Raw genomic sequence first — 21,521 nt, 5'->3', positions numbered from 1 at the left:
TAGCAGAGATATGTCCACTTTTTGAAGAGATACTGTTAGGTCCGTTTAGTTGTACACTTGGCGGATTGAATATTACAAGAAAATATGTAAAACATACCCGTAGGCGTTGCCCACGTTTCAGACATAATTCACAACAAGTCCTTGGCATTAAATATGTAAATCGGCAGGCGAGAGATCGGCAAACGCGACCGTTTAATTCGTCGGTGAATCGGCAATCGCGCGGACATCTCGTCAATTGGATTTCGAATGGCGTTCCATGAAATCATTGGCCGGTAATTAGGTTGCGCATAATGACGGCGGACAGATAAACAAGGTTCGTATGTGCGCGAGAGAGGCGAACGCGACGTTTCGATTAAATTATTATTAAAGGTTGATTCGCGTATTTGCGCGCGCTAGAGGCACCATTTATATACGAATGGATTTACGGTCGATCGGCGAAATAAACGAAAGAAAATAATAATGTTGTCGCATAGTCGACGCGTGGACGAGCAATCAAGATTCATAAAAATAAATCTGTACTCAAGGAAAGAGCCTAACAGGCCAAATAGATTTCGAACAGTCGTTTAATTTCGCGATTAATAATCAAGAGAATATTTTAATTCCATTACGTCATGTGCATGTGTATGTGTCGTGAAGAGAGAGAGAAACGTATTTTTCATTAAATATCTTTTATTGTACATTAAAAGTTTTTCTTGAACTTGATTTGCATACATTTCGATAAAATTTAAATTGGTGTAAATTACGCAATATTGCGCACATACGCAATATTATCATAGCGCTAATATTCACGTTGCTGCTCGTAAATGAATTTTTTTCATCTGACATTCACAAAATGTCGCGGTAATTATTTAAATATGCTCGATCAATGTTTTTTTTATTCAACAATTTTATTACTTATAATTTTAATTACAAATTAAAAGATCAAGAATGATGCAATCTGGACCAACAGATGACGTTTCGTCGAACTTTCTAACCAGGGGAGTTTCTGACGAGTGATAAAAGGTATCACGAGGTGAAACGTCTAGGAGAGATGGAAGGAAAAAATGACATTACATACAGCCAAAGTTTTCGCTTGCGCAAATGTTCTATGTACATGCATATGCGTACCCAATCGACGTGTATACACCCATCAGGCTCCGGCACGTGTGTAGCACTTTCGTGTCAATGACTGTAAACACCCGGGGCGGTAACCCAAGTAATTTGTACTGCGCGCGTGTCCGAGTACTCACGCGTCGCTTATACAGTAACGGATATCGAACGGATCCCGGGTATCCGAGTACTCGCGTATACGTGGCTTTTAGGCTTGCTCGGTGTGTCGGTAATAACATTATTATAGACGCGCCACACTTTATGGACCAAGAAATTGAAAGGAAACGAGGTAAACGTTGCAATTACCAATCATCTCGCTCCTTTATGCAATTTTCCATATGCGATCATCTTCAACCCTGAGCGATATCGATACGTTTTCGTATCTTCAGTAATATCGAAACACTGTCTCTTTATTCCTCAAGTTTCAAATGAAGCGACTACGTTCGTAAATAATGAAGTTTGATTAAGTAAGCGTTTAAGCTAGGCTGGAGAACGTTGCCTCATTATGCCGTCCAGGACCAGTTTGAGAGGTAGTTGCTGCTTATCAGCCGGTGCCATTCGGAATGTAACTTAGGTGCGAGTTTGTATTCCATGAGGAAAGGTACTCCGGGAGTGATTAGAGTCTAAATATGAATTAATAAAGATGTAAAAGGACTCTCTTCTCCCACGAGATGAACGAAATCAACTTTTGAAGTATCATCAGGTCGCAATTATAAATTTTTTAATGACTGGCAGTCTCAATTAATACTTTTCAAACAAAAATAACTTGGATTTATACCGATAGTAGTCGGCATAAAAGTGACAGTCAGAATTTTATTATTCTTGTCCGCATTAAATAAAGTAATCGGATAGGTTTTGCTTAAGAAACAATTTGCTTCTTGGCCGACGATATTTTTAGATCTAATCGACGTGGTACGTTCAGCCGAACCTCTTAGGAGTCTATATCTTCGAATATCCTAGCAGAGGTTGTACCCAAGCATTTATATGTGTGCGTCAGCTTTATACACCCACGCACGTACGCAATACGTGCAGCAACGGTTCACGACTTCGCTTTTGTGTGAAGCTCGAGCACGGAGGCGGGGTCGGGTGCTTAGAGGGCTATAAAAAGAGAAAGCTAGACGGTATCCTATGCGTATACACACGTATGTACCTTTCATGCGTATAGTGTGTAGCGGGTGTGCCGGCTGAGCGCATAAATGCGGCATAAAACGCCTGACCTGAACCGCGTCTTGATTTCCTCGACTCTCTTTAGCTGTACAACTTCTTTAAATACAATATCGCGTAATTATTGAATTATTTCTCACGCATTTTCTTCCTCAAGGGCTGAAGAAAATTTTTAGCACCCGAGGAATCATTTATTTCCACGCCTTTTCCCAAGGATAGTCATATATGACGATGTTAGAAATTTGCGCTGTACAAAATGAGAGCAAAGATCGGAAAATTTGGCGATTTTTAGAAATTGGAGCACTTATGTATTTCGTCGAAATTGTGCCATTAAAGTAAATGGTGAATTGTGAGGAGAGAAAGAAGCTAATGCACAATACGCGTGTTTCTTTACAAGAGCCTGCGCACATCCGCTTCTTAAACAGACCCAGCCATACCATGCGCCTAAAGCAACGACCAACGTAATTATTGGGTCCGCTTCCACCTTTTCTCGATTCCACGGAGTTTCATTATCCACGGCAATGCCACGCCGAGACCACAGCTTCATATACTACATCGATATAGCGTAACGGTGACCTACAAATTGGGCCTTAGAGGAAGAGAAATTATCCAAATAGCGGCGAGCCTGTACGGCGTGAGATCTGTGATCATGAATAAATGACTTCTATCGTTTCCTCATTCGTGATAATACGTTACGGATATTAGAAAAGAAAAACGATATATTATTCATCCTACAAGATTTTCTTTAAATTACGAAGAATTTAAGCTGCTCGTAAAAAAAAGAGGGAGAGAAAATTTGAATTTTATCTTCAGATCTAAGTTAATAAATTTATTTGATAAAAGAGTTAACTTGAGAAGAATCGATAATTGTAATAGCATTTTTTTATTTCGATGCATCAGCATCTCTGCGATTATTTCGCGAGCTCATATTTATACCTGTCAAGCTTCGTTTCTCAAACTTTTTCAAACAGATATATATTTTTCACAACTCTTTCCACATATACTCTTTTTCCCTAACTTTATATAACATAAAATAGAATAGAATATAAAATATGAATAGAATATTTTTCCCGAAGGAAGTCGAGTCAATGGAATTCAATGCATTCTCGTACCGTTTTATTTACATCACAATGCATCTCTGACAGATCCTCTCGCAGACAAGCTCGCTCCTCTTTAATTTCATCATCGTGCTCGAAACGATAATCGAGTTCTGATCGCATCTCTCGGATTACAATTTTCTCGAGTACCGCCAACTCGAGTTACGGTATCTCTCCGAGGTACAACCGAGTCCTCGAGCAGTCGTCGCTCGTCCTTAATCGTTCGATTGGATCTAATTCGCCTTCATGACTATCTGTGCCATCGTCTTCATTGTCGGTTCAAGGCCATCGTCATCATTGACCGGACCACAAGTAAAATAATAATAGCGTGGCTCTCTCTCTCTCTCTCTCTTCCTGGGTCCGCAATATACCAAGAAGATTCCCTCGATCTTATCGGATCTCTGCCGAAACTTTCGGTGTAGTAGAGAGTACTCAGGTGTCCACCATCTGCTGTCTATTCGCCGCCCTCCGGCGAACTTGGCACTTTACGTACTCGCGTTCACCATCAGGATGAGTTTACTCTCCTGACCTGCTTCGTTTCTCCTTTATACAAAAGAAATGAAGCTATGAATATCACAGTTCTTTTCTTATTAATTATTAAATGTAAAACCAAAATTGCGGACAAGTTGTCGCGTTCTTCGACTTCTCCACTTCATAATTTAATCTTATCAAAGACGATCATCAGATTATTATTAAAGCTGCGTCGGATGGAGATTAAGGAGATAGATACACAAATATAAAATGTACCCCGTTCTCAAACATTACTTCTTACGTACACGTTATAACTATAATTTCAAGTAATAAAAAAATTCAAATGTAGGACACAGATAGATATCGCTTATACTTGGGTATATTTTTCTCGATCTAGAAAACTTAAAGAGCCATTCGCACATTGTCGGTCGCCAGAAGCACGCAGCCGTCAGTAAAAGGAATAATTCCAGGTTCTCGATAGTGATCGTCCTCTAATTTGCCGTAATAGAGAACAATTTGCGGCTCGACCTTTTTCTCGCGCGTAACGCGAGCTGCTACTGCAGCTGCAGGCGTCACGAAAAGAGCGCACGAGATGTGTCGTTCTGGAAAAACTCGAAGAAATACACAGCTTACGAGCACGCGCGAAAAACCCGTCGTAGGGCTAAACGGGATTCTAAATCAGTCTTCTTCCCGACGAGCGACTTGTCAAAGCGGTCTACATTTCCGGAAGCCAACGACAACGATGATGCAAAAGCGAAGCAGGTGCAGCGAGAATGAACAAGCTCATTAGTCCCTAGGCTTCTTTCTCTCGGACTTGTCGTAAATCTTGCCAGATATAAGATCAATGATGAACAAAAAATTAATAAATTCGAAAGGCAAATTTGAGCCGGAAGCCTTATTATCGCGTATTAATTATATTTTATATCAAAAGTATATAGTTTTATCTTTAAAAATCTTTCGAAGCAATTTATTGCAAATAGGAGGGACGTTGAAATATAAGTTTGACGGTGAGAAAAGGAATGCGAGTTCATTCTTCTGACTGCACTTGCTTGGTATCTTCTCTATAGCCGTGAACATTCAGGCGTGCTCATGTAGTACGACGCCGAGTATTACCAGTAAATCTTATCGTGCTATAATACCCGGCGTCTCGTTTAATGTGCGCGCATGGTGTACGACTACGAAAATACCAGCGGAAATGCCGAGGCGCTGAATAATTAAAGCGGGAAACGTAGCGGCGCGCTTAGAATGAACGCGCGACCGTTCATTCGGCTGTTGAGCAAAGACTTTTGGTTCTCTATGCACGTATATTTAGCGCGACATTGATGATTCTTCCCGAAGAGAGAGAGGAAGACGTCCTGCATAACGACAGCGTTCATTATTCAAACGACATGTTGCAGAAGCAGCGTCTCTTTCAAACGGATCCAAAGTCTCTCCTAAGAAAAAAAAGATATAGAAATAAAAACTTTAGACGATTCGTTTGCGGTTTAAACGAGGAGGAAATGTCTTATTATTTACGAGAAAGTTTTTAACAAGCGCGCGATGAAGGAACAGGTTTTAATTGTATTGAATTTTACGATATTGATGAAGCTGCTTTCCAGGTGTACTATATTACTATGCTTGATGCCGACTTTGTAGAATTGCATGCATAAACAATGACACAATCTTTCCTGACTGCTTTTAAAAAATGCAAAACTTGTCTCTCTTCTGCTACTCTCTCGCAAAGATTTTATATCTTGGGAATAATTGAATGAAGATTGTTCTTGTTCTTCAGTTTAAAAGTTTAGTATTACTTTACAATTTAATTAATCACTCGGTTATATTATTTAGTTAATTGGATTTTCATTTAAAAATATTATTAAAACTTCACGTTTTTATTATAGGTATTATTATATTATTGACGTAAATATAATTTATTGATTTAAACTGCTGTAAAACCATAGTATGGACATCTATGGTCCTCAAGCAAGTTCTGTATAAAACGCTGAGAGAGAAAATTGTGTTGCTGTTCGTCGATAAAATAGGAGATTCCACATCTTTCCTAGTATAAGAATCATTGTTGAGTTACATTTCATACACTATTAACTGTTAATACTTACGTAGTTACCTTAAAAGTTCTTTCTCTTCATTTATTCATCTAAGATAATACTTTAGGATATTTCAAAATAATATACATCAAGCACAATTTTGAAAGATCGAAAAAGAAAAAAGTTATAAGAGTTTAATCATTAATGGATATTATTTAATATATATATAGAAAAAATGTACATTAACAAAATTTTATTAAAACTCATAAATTATAGATCTATCTAAATTCACTAATAATGAATCAGCTGAATCAGCTAGCGATGAAGCATTTGAAACAATTTATTTCAAAAGAAAATATGACTTTTAGAACATTTTTTAATACAAATAATTATTAAACTTAAAGAAAAATAAGTTGTAGCTTCTAAAAATAGATTTATTGAGAATTTCAGCAAAGCTTGAAACAAATTGACGCTCTGATGCTCAGATAGTTGTCGAAGTAGGGTCATTCGGAGGTATCTGCATGAAGAAATAAATGATTAAACAAAATTTGTAAAAATATTGAAGGTTCTTTTATCTATAGATCGATATTCTGTAGGGATGGCAGAAAAAATTCTTATTGTTAGCAAAGAGAAGCTGTCACAGCTGATCGGCATCACTTGGCCTGCCCATCAATGTATTCGAGGACGCCGAAGACACTAACTAACTTCCGACACTCGGAAAATTTTCCGATTCTCGAATTTTGCGAAGAAATTTACAGTGAATCGGCGCTGCCCGTCCCGCTGGCAGACTTTTCGATGTGGCGGCCGCCGTTTTATTTATAGCGGAGGAGGTCGCGATGCGTTCCAAAAGCTCCTCGAGTCACCAGTATCACCAGCACATCCACACCGAGCTCGTCTCGCACCTGATCCTAGAAATCCTCATTCATCGATAGAGCGGATCTGTAATTTCGAAAGGGAAACTTCTCTCGAGAATAGCGAGATCGATTCCCCATCGATGCGATAATTTGAGTTCGTTGTCTCGCGATCATCTCAGAGTCTTCTAGAGTCTTCTCGGGAAACAAGCACGTGACTTTTGTATCATCACAACTTGATGGCAAAGTGATCGATTTGGTGTTAATAAGAAGTGAAGTTTTTTACGATTTTATTGATAGGAAGATTAATCGAGCGGGTCAATAAATATGTGAAATGCAGCGATTAATCATCGCGTTTCTTAGGGTTAACGTTTCTTGAGATTGTTTACTGGATTGCAACTTTACGATCAGGCTACTCTAAGAATTATTAGAAGCTGAGAAATAATTTCTTATAAAATCATAACTTTTTATTTTTAACAGCGCCTTGTTTAGCAAAATAATTTTCAAATTTGATGTATGATGAAATATACATATAATAATAATATAATAATTATAATAATAATAATAATAATATAATCTAGTGGCTAATTTGAAATAAGTAATTAATATTTTATCTTAATTTTTAATTTTATCTCGCGTTATGTATTTTGTACAATAAAAGTTTGCAACCGTAAAAATTGATCAAACTATCTGATTCGAAAAATTTTTCAATGACAATCGTGAAATTTGTATTATTCGGTTTAACTTTATCTTGGATGCTAAAAATTATACTGATAAGTCAAGGTCAGGGCTAGAGATTTATGCGTCTGATATACTCTTAAAGACGTCACGGACTGTTACACTAACTTGTCGGCATTGATCCAAAGATTGGACGATGTATGAAGCAGCAGTCTCGAAATTTCAGGAGACACAGCAGTATCGATTTTATCTACTTTGTCAAAATTTTCTTCATATCATGCAGTAAAATCATGAAATGTGTATAATCACGTCTTGAGACAACATATGATTGATTAATTTATCAAATTAAAACATAAATATCAGGATATATTTAAATGTTATAATTAGCATTCGGTGTAAAATAAAAAAAGTCTGACGATCTCAGGCTCTATTCAAATCATATATCATATGTAAATTATATGGAAAAGAGGGAAACAAAAAATTATCTATATATAACAAATGCAAATATTATTACAGTTTTGAATGCACGTTAATGTGTGACAAAGAAAGCCTCTATCGGATCCAGTAAACAATTTTAACAAACCAATAATTGCCTTCAATCATTGCAAAAAGTGATAGCATGTTTCTTTGAATCTTCGATCGAGAGTATTTGAATTTCGATTGTTTTGATGTATCTTTTCCGCGTGAAACGTGTACTCGCTGTGCATTAAAATGCTGTGGAATTAAAAGAACATAGACGGTAGAACGTGATAAATGCGGCTTCGAACCAGAACTCGACGTATCTCGTGGCGGAGGTTGACGGAAGTTGATTCGCGAAGCTGACGAAAACTGATCCAGAGATAGATCCATTGTTTCTTCTTCGGTGTCAACGAGCATCAGCTTTGATTCATCCTTGCTCTTCCGTTCACCAACTTCCGTTTTTTCGACATGGCACACCTAAGGCGACCAATGAGGCGGGAACACTACAAGTCTTTCGGGAGAAGAAGGGTAAATGAACATATATTTCCATAATAATGATAAAACATGTCCATAATATTGTCGCTTGTTATTAAATTAACATGAATGTAACTTTGCGACAATTCGTGCAAATATAACCAGTCATACAGATCTATCGCAACGAAAATATCTACCGAAATAGTGTAGCTGTGTCCTTCGACCACTAAAAGTCCTCGCAATAATTGCCAAAAGCTTTGGCTGCGACAGACTTCTTGTATCTCGAGAATATCGAGAATATTTATTACACCGCTGGGCTAATTATTAATTATATCTGTTTAAAGATTTTATATAAAACAAAAAAAAACAAATGTGTGTGAAACGGATCGATATTTTCTAAAATTTATTTTATTTTATACTCGTTTTAATGTTTCCATTGACGAAACGTCATTTATTCGTAAGATTGTTTTATAGATTCGTTTATAAAATAGATATGCTTATAAAAGCGAGTTTCAATTCGATCATCCGCAACCTACTATATATCGCGAGCATGCGCATTCTTCTTCGCGAGCACAATGCTCCTAAATTTTATTTTTGCCCCACGTGACCGCGATGAAAGAAGGTGCCCGTACAGTTCACCGATTATTTATTTATGAGATGCGATTTTGAGATCGAAGCTGTCATCCTTATATATCCTTATATAAGTGTACTTTGGAGCTTCCACATTTCTTTCCATCTGCAAAATACTCGAGCGACTTTGTATGTGAATTTATCTTTTCTTAATTTTTTAATACGACAAATCTGTAAAATTCAAAATTTCTGGATTCATGAAAATTTGTAGATAAAACAAAGATCTGAAAAAGCTAACTTTAAATAATAAAGTTAATAAAAGATGATGATGAAGAAACTAAAATAATATTTAACTTCTCCTTTAGAAACTATAATTTAAACTGCAGAACCTAAAGGTGACAGATTGAAAGAGAGGAAGGCGATACGCGCACGCACCCTGCGTGACCTACATAAGTGACCTGGATTCCAAGATGACAACTAATTTCAGAAAATAACTAAATTCCTTGTTAACTTAATATTAACGTTATTAAATTCTATTCAATGCCAAATCAGTTTAAAGCATAGAATTATTTGTCGCTTAATGAAATTAAAAAATAATTAAAAAATAATTGTAAAAAATTAAAAAATAATATAAAAACAATATATATAAACAAAAAAAATTATAAAGATCATTATTCGGTTTTTCATGGTAAAGTTCTTAATAAAAGCAATAATATTTATTCGAAATTTATTGTTGGCGATCAGGCGAAATAATATTTGGCAGCCAAATAATAATACGATAAGCAATATTAATGTAAAAAAAATTTAATAAATTAATTTTGGATCAGTATTCCTTGAAATAAGAATGGCATCTTTTTTATTGGCGATTTTACCCCCATGTTTATGACATATGAGATACTCACACAACCATATCATAAATAAAGGTGCATTATATATTTTTACTATATTATAATTACTTGTGTGTCTAAAATAATTTAATTAATTTAAGTCAAAAGGACCTTGGTAGAAATTTTGATTTTATTTCCTCGAATCATCACGTTTTGTCTGACGGCACAACTTTGAAAAATTTGGCATGGTCAATCCAATGGCATGGTATCTTTCCAATTCTTTGGTGCTGACAAGTGTCGACAAGGCAATTTCTACCAGAGGAGATATTTTAAACAAAGTTAATTCATCAGCAAAGGTTTAAAAATTGCATATTTGCATATTCCGGGGAAATACAAAATTGTACACTTCCTCAGATATATTGTACAACTTTCGCTTGTCTCTTGCAATTGTACTCCCGTAGCTCTCGGTCAATTTCACCCTCCCCACATGATCGGTCGGTTGTATATACGTGTGCACCGAGTGGTTGATAGGACACGTTGCCGTCAGGGAGCAGTGGCCTGCCGTTGTCGTGCAAGTCGCATGCTCCGGGTGGTTTGCAGAGGAGGAGGACGCGGCGGAGAGGAGTATGTCGGGGTATGGAACACCTCTCGGATCGATATAGTCACGGGGGTGTCGTCCACCGACCATCGCAGTGGCGCCCGCGTACGGACGAGTCGGGAAAACGGCACTATTGCCAGAGTAACGGTGACCCAGCCAGTGATTTGCCAGGATCATGTCGTGTCAGTGCGCGCAGAGACATCGCCGGCCAAATCGCTCCTACGGGTCGTGCACCGTTCACCATTGCCGTGCGGACTCGCAGGGGTGAAAGTTTGCAGTTTGGTGAGAGAGAGAGAGAGAGAGAGAGAGAGAGCTCGCATGGATACGTGAAAGTCACGATCATCCCCCAGGATGATCGCAACGTGATCGAGAAAGACTCTCTCTTCTTGAAAATAGATTCTTTTCTTCTTCACCGTTATATATCTATCAATCCTTCAAGTACACTCTGTGAGAATTTCTAGTGATTGTGTCGGAGAAAATGTGACGCACGTGGGAAAAAAATATACGAGGCAATTCGGTATCCCTAAAGTAAGAAATGCTCTCTCATGTTGGGAAAAAGAAAGGGTTTCCAAGATGAGAGCGTGAATAATTTGGTGCTTGGGGAAAGAATAAGTTTTCTTAGGAAGGAAGCAAGTTCGGTAAAAGGTATACGGTATGGGGCGAGAATAATAAAGGACGAACGCAGGCGTTTGTAAGGAAAAATTGATAAGACCGGCCGGAGCTATTTGTCGATCGACTAACGAGCTGGAACGTGGAAACTGTACTCGAGGTTGCATGATGTCGTTGACCTCCTTCCGGGCGCCACGGTGCTACGGTGTGCCATCGGTTTAGCGGCTTTGGCATGGGTTACGACGAAGAGTTTTAATTTGCCGAACGAATTCTATTTACGCTTTTATAATTAGGAATGTGTGCAATATTGGCTAGCACGCTTCGTTGACGCTTCTTGGAATTATTTTTGCGAATTATCTTTGTAAAATGCGATGGAAGAAGCTTATTAATATCTGGTGTGATTAGTTCTGACCTAAAATCTATTTTGCGATGTGTTATCGAAAACACAGAAGGGGAAAGATGTTTGAATGATTTAAAGGAATACTAAGAATTAGGTGGAAAGGTTAGAAACGCAATGACTGTTATTCACCCCTATTTCTTTAGCTGAAGATTAACCTTACGGAAAAGAAGTATTTACGTTTAATACTTTTAAACCTACTCATGTTGATGAAAATGATTTTGTAAGCTCTGCGATATTTTTTTAAGATACGAAGAACAAATTTTTCCGACGTTTACAGAAAACTTTCACTCTCATGTTTTATTCTAGACATTTTTTTCTTGCGACTTTATCGAATTCTGGTCAATTATATTCCAATTTCCTATCTATGTATTTTAATTTTGAGTACACATTGAAGTTTCGGCTACTTAGGCAACGAGATTCGAAATAACAGATTTCTAAAAGGGTCAACAGTATCGATTATCCAGAAATAAAGTTGATAATTCAAGAGTCGATTTCGCGTTTCTTCGAATTGCTGCATTTTCGATTGACAAACGAGGTTATTTGTCAAGTTATTTCTGCAAAATGGATTAATTAATTATCTAGATAGATTAGGTGATCGGGGAATTGCGTGACGACGTGCTCAACACGTAATTCTTTTCCACTCTACTTCACTTTACTACTCTAATTCAATTTCTACTTTTTCATTCTTGCTGCGTATCAACATTTTTTCCTTTTTTTTTTTCAAAGGCGGAACAGGTTCGGTAAATGAGAGGAGAGCCTCTCCCTTTGGAATATTATAGAAAAATTACCAGCGGGAATTAAACTCCTAGCTCTCCACTTCACTTTATTGCATTTAATACGTCGGATAAAAAAAAATTTTAAATACCGTAAAAATATTACATTTTATTTATTTGTCGATTATTAATTTACTTAAATAGAATTTTAATTTTATAATACTAAATTATATATAATAAAGTTTTTGTCTCAGAGAAAAAAAAATTTGCATTATAAATTCTTTTTGCTTTAAAGTGTTGTTAAAGAAATATATGATTATCTTTACGATTATCTTTACGATTATCTTATGATAATCTTTTTGTAAAATTTTAATATAGAAAATTATAGTGAAAAAATCTTTATTGTGTACAGCAAACGTCAATTACGTGTAATCTTTTTTTCTTTTGATCGAGATTTTCCGATAAATTGGTCTAGGAAAAATATAGATCGCATTTGACGGATGTAAACACTCGATTTACATAAGTAGCATCATCGACAATGACTTCCGATCTTCTCTAACTCAAGAATTCTTCAATAACGGAGATAATCAATTGAGAAGTTTTGTCGTTAGGTAGGTCAAAGCTGTAGGTCAAATAAAATAGCGCACCATTGATTGTGGATTTCAATCAATTATAAATTAGCGTCGCGTATTTTGTGGAAAGAGAGGAATCAATCTCTATTCTTTTACGATTATTTTTAAACTCAGCGATTCATAATCTATATCTATAAAATGACAAGTAAAGTGAAATTATAAGTTTCTATGAATAAAAGCGATTTTGCTTTAATTACTTATATTTTTAATAAATAAAAAGATTTTATTCAAATATTTTTAAATATTTTTATGAAGAATTAAAATTTTAATTTTGTAGTACATAAAAAAAACAAAATTAATAAATATATTTTAAAGAATTCTAATTGATTGGAAATTTCTGCACTACATTTTCACTTTCAGCGTCTTTATAATATAAGAGAAAACAGATTTTGCAAGAGAGCGAAGAATAATTCATTCTAATGGGATCGTTATATAAAATCTCGATAAAATTTGCGACATTTAGCCCGATGTTCACATGTCACATAACCCAGTAGAATTATTGAATTGTAACCAGTAAAATTTCCAATCAACTTTGATTGCGGTGAATATTTCAAACGAAATTAGCGAAACAGAGATCGCGTGCAAATAGCGCAACTTTATATCAATCGAATCATAGCGGAAGTGGAAGATTTGTTGCATTTCATGATTGTTCGATCGGAAACCGATTGGCAAACGTGATATTATTTTAATGGACGTAAAGTAGTATTATCAATTCTTGTAAAGAATTCTATTCTGATAAAAATGATGTTACCGTGAATCAATTATCTTTGATTTCTCCCTTTGACACAGAATGTTGCATGTATAATCTTCTGTAATAATAATTACAATTTATGAGATAGTAATTAGAATTAAAACTTTTATATTTTTATATTTTTATATTTTTTATATTTTTATATTTTTATATTTTTTCTAGAACTACTATATTATCCAATTCCAAAAATGTTCTGAATATAGAAACTGCTAAATAGAATCTATTATTTATTATTACCAACGTTGACGTATAAGATATTTTTATCCTCTCTCTATCTCTTATCGTTGCGGTGTAATAATTTATTGATGCTTCGTGCTTACATGTACATTTTCGGCAATGTGGGGCAGACAATTTTAGGGAGTGGCATTAACTTCTTCGTGTAATCTCTTCACGTTCTTTCGCAAGCAAACTTGGTCAGGTCAATTATGGAACGGACAGATTTAGAAAATCGTTGAATTCCTTTTTATTTTTCCACCTTCATTTTTATCGCAATTTTATGACATCATACAATTATTGTTACGATAGCATGGCGATATTTAATCCATGAAAATCAATATTATGCTAAACTTATATAATAATTAATTCAATCAAGTCGACAAATTACTGCGTTCGTCCAATATGATTTATTCTCATCCTTTTTTTATTGTATCATCTTTTTCAACGACATACTTTCTCAGGCTGAATCAAAATTTCATTATATCTTACAGAAAGAGAGAGAGAGAGCTATTATTAAAAATATGAATATTCAGAATCGAATCTGATTATTCGCTATGAACGCGAAACGCGCCTGTCATCGTGGGATGACAATGATTGCTCAGGAATAGATCAAGATTTCGTGTTTGGATGGCTTGCAAACGAAAGCGAAAAAAGCTTGAGATACGACGTGCCTGAGAAAAGAGGTCTCCGAAACCCTGTGCCACTGCGCCGCATTCAGCATGGCGTAGCGGCACAAGCTCGAATATCGGTTCAACACAGAGACCCAAAGCATTTTAACGAGAGTGAAAATAGTCATGCGGTAGCGTGGACTAAACGAGGAGCGCTTTAGAGTCTCGATTAGCCCGATAAATTTCGGCTCCCTCCCCCGAATTGGGGCGAAGGCAGATTAAACACCATCAGAACAACAGCCCTGGCATCCATGGTGGTGATTCCCGGCGATGATCGGGTACAATCAACACAATTCCGGCTACAACAAGCTATTCACCCAGGTATATAGAGAGAAAACGCGAATTTCCTTACTTTCCATTTACTCAACAAACATGAGAAACATCGAAGGTATTTGATTATCAATTTCGATATAATCTTCTCTTGATTTTGTCCTCTTCTCGCTCTTGGTTACTTTTTTCTTCTCCCCCGTCCACTTCTCGCAAGGCTGTAATAAATAAAAATATGTTTACAGCATTGCTCGTCTTTTTATGTTCTCTAGTCAAAAAATAACTGTAATTAAACACATCAGTCAAGGGAGTCTGCATGTTATGTGTGAGAGAGGTCTCCGTATATAAAAATAAAACTGATTATATCGTGACCGCGCTTTGAGCAAGGAGGCGCAAGGAAAAGCGTTCGATCACGTCAAAGACGCGCCGCTTCGTAGACGTATAGGGGATGTTCTACGGCGTATCGTTTAAGCTCCGTATTAAGCAACGTGGCGTAAAACAGAAGCGATTATCCGTGCCATCATTGCAGCAATGATTTACGCCAATCGCGCGCTCGATCGAAGTTCACTTTTCTTTTAGCATGAAATCGAGCCTCGTGCTTGGACGATATGCTCTATTGATCTTGAAATTGCAATTTTCGTCCTTGATGTACTCTTTTCTCACTTTTCTCACATCTTGCGAGACATCGATACTGAAATTTTGCGCAAAGCCGCTTCAGCACTCTATAAATCGACATTATTTCAATTTACAATTTACAATTTGTTTTATCGATAATTACATAATAAAAAAGAACAAATATTTTTATACAATTATTGGATATAATTTTAATATATAATTTTATATAATTTTTATATAACTTTATAATTATTTTATATAATTTTGATATAATAATTATCTTCTATAATTTTTATATATAATTTTATATATAATTATAATGGAATTTTACACATTTATCAATTTGATCTTGAAATAATTGAAATTTTAATTGATGTTTGGAATAATTCAATTTTAACTGAACTATATGATTCTAACAGTATAATTATTAATTTATTCATTTATCAATATTTTTTCATACATTCTTATTTCGACTACATAAATAATTGCAATGCATATATATATTCGACATGATTGTTTTGATTGCTTATTGAATCGGTGTTTATTCTACCATCCTTCTCAAATCATATGAATAGATGATATTATTGACGCTTCTTTTTTTCGTGGAAAATGACAAGCAGTGACTAATCACAAACTCTTCTGATAACTATTTTTTAATTATAAAAATGTAGCAATATAAAAATTTTTTTAAAAACAAAATACTAAGTGGTTCTCTAAGTCGCTAAATGTTATCGATGCGAGTTCAATGTTAAATCAGAAATATACATGTATACATATGAATGTTTTCTATAAATATATAAATGCATACGTATCTATCTTTACGATTACTTTGCAATTTACAGGATAATAATAGGAGACTTTCAGAAAAAATGAGGTAGAAGCAATAGTATTTTTTTCAGATCATTTATAAGTAATATCTTTTTAGAACATTATTGTACACTTCTTGACTCGATCTATTCTATCTTTTCTCTTGTTTTTATCATGAAAATTGCAGGAAACTCAAGATAGACGTATCGTAGGCATATATGTATTTATAAAGAATATATAATAAAATATTTATAAAGAGAGAGACTTGGGTAATATTACAAGTAAAGGGTTAATTTAGCTCGTAAATTAATTTCTTCTTCAACAAGCTTTTTTAAGGGGAGGACGATACCGATGATATATTGAAAACAGTTTCGATGACTTCAGTTCTTTATTAATGCAAAGCAATCGTGGTTGCGATTAATCTTGAACGATTGAACAAGAAATAATATCATATTAAGATATATTATAAGATAAAAATAAAATTGCAACATAAATATGATAATATTATTAACATGAGAGAATTGTAATTGTAATTTCAAATTGAATCTGAAAATAGAAGCAGAGTTTATCTTTACTGTTTTTGAATAAAATCTTTCTTATAATATACTAAAATAAAATCTTTCTTATAATATACTAAAATTCTGTTTTAAGCATACAAAACTTCCATCAAACAAATATTTATTAAAAAAAATTTTTTTTAATGTATTTATTACTATTTTTATTCTAAAACAATAAGTATTTATTAAAATAAATATAACTTTATATAAAAGAGATTAATTTAGAAAATATGCCCCAACAACTGCGTTAATTGAAGCATATAATTTATTCATTATTACGGAAAGACGAGTCTAATAGACATATGGAAAGATGCTTCTCTTCAAGTAATATTTATAACTCTAATAAAATTCTCGTATCCAATATATGAATTTGTAATAAATATAAGTAAGTTTAGCACTTGAATACTCCGAAGACTCATAACACTAATCTCTATCTATTACTCAAGCTAATATATTATATAATATATAAAATCGCTAACATTCCATGTTCGCTGGGTCCCATTAACACATTGATCAAAATTTATGCTGGCCTCAATTTCTTGTTTACAATAACGAATATCGAATATGGTAGGTCTCCTTTCCTGTACTCGATCGATTCATTTAATTTTAACAGGAACTAATTAACGCTTGCTAGACCGCTTTCCTTTGTTACGAGGTAATCTACGTCAATGCTTATAGGGCGTGATAGACATAATGAACTGCGTCGTAGGGCACTTTATCATTCACGGTCTTGCGGACAAAGTCACAGTTAGCGTTACATGGCTACGCAGAATAAATACATGTTGCTTAAATATACACAGAATTCAAGGGGTTAAGCTTTACTTTAAATATTTATAGAGAAAATATTTGTAGGCGATGTTTTAATGTTAACATATTTTTGCTGTAATCCGAAGGACGCGATTTCATGAAATATTGCGATAAAATATGCGCAAGGAATGTATCTACAATATCTTATATAAAACTTGCATCATTCCTTGCATAACATTATCTAAGTCTCGACCAAAAAAATTCAAAATGCACGTGAAAGGCTATTGATAAGAAATTTAAAATGTCATATTTTTGCTAAAAATTAATAACTCGCCATAAATGTAAAATAGAAAAAGAGTTATTTAATTAATACTTAAAAGTAAGTAAACATGAAATTTTTCCATGCTTCCTCTGCGAGATTACACAGAGATTACACAGAGATCTGACGAAGAACTTGTCCGATTTTAGGGCTCGGCGGACTCGAACTACTCGCAGCCGAGCTCGGATCTCTCGCTGGACGAAGAGAAGGAAACCATACGGCGCGAGAAGGAGAGGCAGGCCCTCAATCAGCTCGAAAAAGCCAGAGTAAGTCATTGATCCTCCGCGTGCTCCAGTTTGCCTCGTTCGTTTACAGCTGTACGTGCCGGTTTATTTCTCTCTTTCCGCTCTTCCTCACTCTGGAAATTCTCGCGCGCTCGATCATCGCGTATCGATCGAATACGGGCGTATCTTATCACCCGCCGTATTTCATCGAGGCGTTCATCAACATTGAGAATTTGCATGAAAAGCGACTGAAGTCGGGAATGCGTCTGCAACGGAACGCAGTGTCGGGAAATGAGAAAATATGGAATAAAAACATAGCTCGCGGTGAAGACCAATCAGATGGTTTCGCGGAACTTCTTTTCACGCTTATACTCTGAATCGCGAAGAAAAATTTATGGAAATATATAAGATCCGATCTGAGAATCATGCGAGAAATATTTTTTGACAAAAACATGCGTGGAAAATATTTGTCGAAATGCTTCTACTAATTTTCAATTTTTTGAAGTAAATTATAAAATTTATAATTATATAAATTTTCACAGAAACACAATAGAGAATAATATGAAATAATCATGAATATTTTTTTATCTTACCAAAAAGTAATCTTTTAATCTATATTTAATTACAAAGTATGAAGAATGCAACCTTTTTGCGTTGATTATTTTTTATACGCTTTATATTTGTATATCAGAATGAAATGGCAAACGCAAATATAACAGTTAGAAAATACAGCGATGTCAAATACGGAGGATCCGATCGACTCAGTCTTCTTCGGCTTAGCGGTGAACGGATATTGATTGGCGGGAGACGACCTTCGAGAGATAGTTCGTCGCAATAAAAATGAAAAGCTCTCTTCGCGCATCGCCGTAATAGTCTTTTATTCTTTATATCGAAGAGACGACGCGTTGTCACTGGCAATACGCATAAGCTGACAATATGTCGATCGGCCGTGAAGCTCGGCGACGCGACGCGACAATGTGGTCGGAGGGGGCTTTTATTTTTCACTCCATACCGAGCGATATAACTAACTCCGTGTTTGTGTACACTCGTCGCGATATAGAAGGTGCATTGTGTGACCTGATAGAAAAGTCGATAACACAGGAGAGGGGGCGATGATACGTAACTAAACGCGGTGGTACGCGACGACACCGCGTTATTTGCCATCCAAGTTGATAATCATAGCCCGAGCTTTCTTCAGTCCACCACAGAGCAATCGTAGATGGATTGCATTAGTTTACAATTATAAATTATTTTAAACCACAGACAAAGTGTTTCTTATAGATTTTTGAGTGCTAAAGCTTTTCACTAGCACGTCAGATTCCCAAAATAAAATTTAATGTGCAAAACATGGTTTTTTTTAGATTTCTTTGTAAAAAAAGGTTAACGTTATCTGAAAAGTCTGATCAAATATCATGAATGTATTGTTCATCTCCTAAATGCATAAAATGCATTTTTTTTATTTTAATATCTTACTTTTTAGTCATGCTATGAAAGATTAAAACTCGGAATTACTTCTCATATGAAGATGCTCCTGAGGAAAAAAGTATTTTTTTCAAAATTAATTTTACCAGATTTTATTGGTCCCCCTTTAGATCAACTTTTGTCTGGAACATTTTTTCCGAAAATGCATTTGTTTCAAAAATTCAAGGTGGGCAATTAAAATGAGACATCTTATATATAAAGATATCCTGTATATAAAAAAAATTCAGTGGAATTTATCACGATAAGTTACACTTGTATGTGTATCGATGGCCTTAAACTACAAATTATGAGTATTATAATTATATAATTATAGGACTTCATCATATAATTATATGACTTTATTATTATAGGTGGAATATTTTGTTATCTCAGCAAAACTCTGTATTTAAATCCTTCCTAACATGTAAGATATAGAAATTAAAAAAAAATCATCTGAACAGAATTTCCAGATAACGTTAATCTTTTTTACAAAAAAAATCTCAAATATCGCAAAAAAGCTATTCTTTTATATTAAATATCAACTATTTCAGAAGCCTGACGTGCTGATGAAAATTGGCTCGCGGCATCGTTTTCCAGCATCCAAAAATCTATTAGAAACACATTGTCTTATTTAAAATAATGAAAAAAAAATTTTTTTTTTATAAACTAGTGTTATATTATAAAACAAATATTTTCAAAAAAATCACGCTAATAAAATAGATTTATTTAAACAAAATATACTGTCTTATCGTACGTTTTTTGTTGGTTAATAAATCGAGATACTGCAACATTGATTAAGAAACTATAATGTGGAACGAGGTTTTGACGAAATTTACGTTTCAGTCGAAGCCGGTAGCGTTTGCGGTGCGGACCAACGTCAGCTATGATGGATCCGTCGACGATGATTCACCCGTCCACGGCTCCGCCGTCAGCTTTGACGTCCGCGACTTCCTTCACATCAAGGTATATGGGTGTATATATGCTCTCTCAGATTTACAGAGTGAAATCCTCCTTGCTCACAAACCGCGGCTTCTTCCAGGAGAAGTACGACAACAACTGGTGGATTGGCAGGCTCGTGAAAGAGAACTGCGACGTGGGTTTCATCCCGTCGCCGGTGAAGCTGGAGGCCTTAAGGTTACAGGCGAGCGCAGCGCGTGGCACGAAAGGCCTGTACTCGACGCGAGGAGGGTCTTCGGGGAACCTTGGCGAGAGTGGTATGCCCTCACGTGGTTCCACACCACCTACGCCAGGTATCCTAGCACGTCCTTCTTTCTTTCCCCCGCCCCCCCCCCCCAAATTCACGATGTGTACTCAATTCGAGATGTACCTGTTCGGGAAGACTTTGATCCTCGACAGTCTATTACAGGCGGACGGATTATTGCCTACAGGCCGGTGTCGTAAAAATAAAACGTGACGAATAACGTTCGCTTGAAAAATTCTAAGTATCCCACTACTTCAGATACGCAAACACCAGCTTTCAGCGCTTATATCGCCCCGAAACATTTTTTAATCGAAGCAATTCCTGCGTAGACCGCAAGCGAATGTAATCAAACGTGTAGAATTTCTTTGATTATGGTTGCAATTCAGTCGGATCTCGATGCTAAATAACATCTCTCTTCCTTCCTTGCGATTTACGCGGAGATGCGAGCTTCTTCATTTCTGCTCTCTCGCGGAAGAGATTGCTCACTGCTTCCTCTTCATTATATATATACACGCCCTAGTTAGCTTTCATTACGTTGCTAAAATCATTAAGGTAAGTCGCTGTATTCGTGCCACTCATCTCAGCACACCTGCGATTCTTATTAGTACCTGCTGTAGCTAGCCGCTGATCTTTGATAGCCGCTGCTATGAGCAGAAACACAGAGCAAGAGCATAAATTAGCGAATTATATATCTAGGCTGCATCACATCAGTTGAATGCTTCTTGATAGCTTTTTTGAGAGAAAGAGGGACTCGGCCGTTCGCACGAGAATCAAATGAGATTTCGAATAACCGTGAACCGTATTCCTTTGACAGGTGACGACAGCGACAGTGTCGGGAACGTACGACCCGGCAAGGCGACCCTGACGACCCCGCCTGCTAAGGAGAAGCGGAAGAACTTCTTCAAGAAGCCGGTAAACATATTCGGCGGATCAGACACTGTCGAAATCTTATCTAACGCACTATGCACATATCTTGCTGCTTCTTGAGCTTTTACACTTAGCTTAAAATGCTATACGCACACTGACGTCGTG

At 35.8% G+C, this 21,521-nt stretch overlaps 1 protein-coding gene across 16 annotated transcripts in view; it reads left to right on the top strand.

The window, feature by feature from the left end:
- Ca-beta (Calcium channel protein beta subunit) overlaps positions 1-21,521 on the top strand; it is an 89,406-nt gene that overhangs the window by 56,711 nt on the left and 11,174 nt on the right. For 10 of the 16 annotated variants that reach the window (XR_014425878.1, XR_014425877.1, XR_014425876.1 and 7 more), the window contains 4 exons: positions 17,753-17,869; positions 20,132-20,251; positions 20,328-20,538; positions 21,304-21,401. Coding sequence is in view for 12 of the 16 variants with exons in the window: in XM_083044217.1 (XP_082900343.1) it covers positions 17,753-17,869; positions 20,132-20,251; positions 20,328-20,538; positions 21,304-21,401 (546 nt within the window). In the remaining 4 variants the exon portion in view is untranslated. Of the gene's footprint in view, positions 1-6,614; positions 6,969-7,347; positions 8,362-10,377; positions 10,948-14,114; positions 14,613-17,752; positions 17,870-20,131; positions 20,252-20,327; positions 20,539-21,303; positions 21,402-21,521 lie in introns of those variants that run through there. The other 6 variants (XM_083044219.1, XM_083044222.1, XM_083044225.1 and 3 more) reach the window with 5 other exon arrangements.

Source organism: Prenolepis imparis, unplaced genomic scaffold, assembly GCF_030444845.1.
Source record: "Prenolepis imparis isolate NDT839.2.m4 unplaced genomic scaffold, iyPreImpa1.0 SCAF_8, whole genome shotgun sequence".
NCBI classification, from domain to species: domain Eukaryota; kingdom Metazoa; phylum Arthropoda; class Insecta; order Hymenoptera; family Formicidae; genus Prenolepis; species Prenolepis imparis.
The sequence above is the reverse complement of the archived record's forward strand: the minus strand, read 5'-3'. Positions and strand labels throughout refer to the sequence as shown.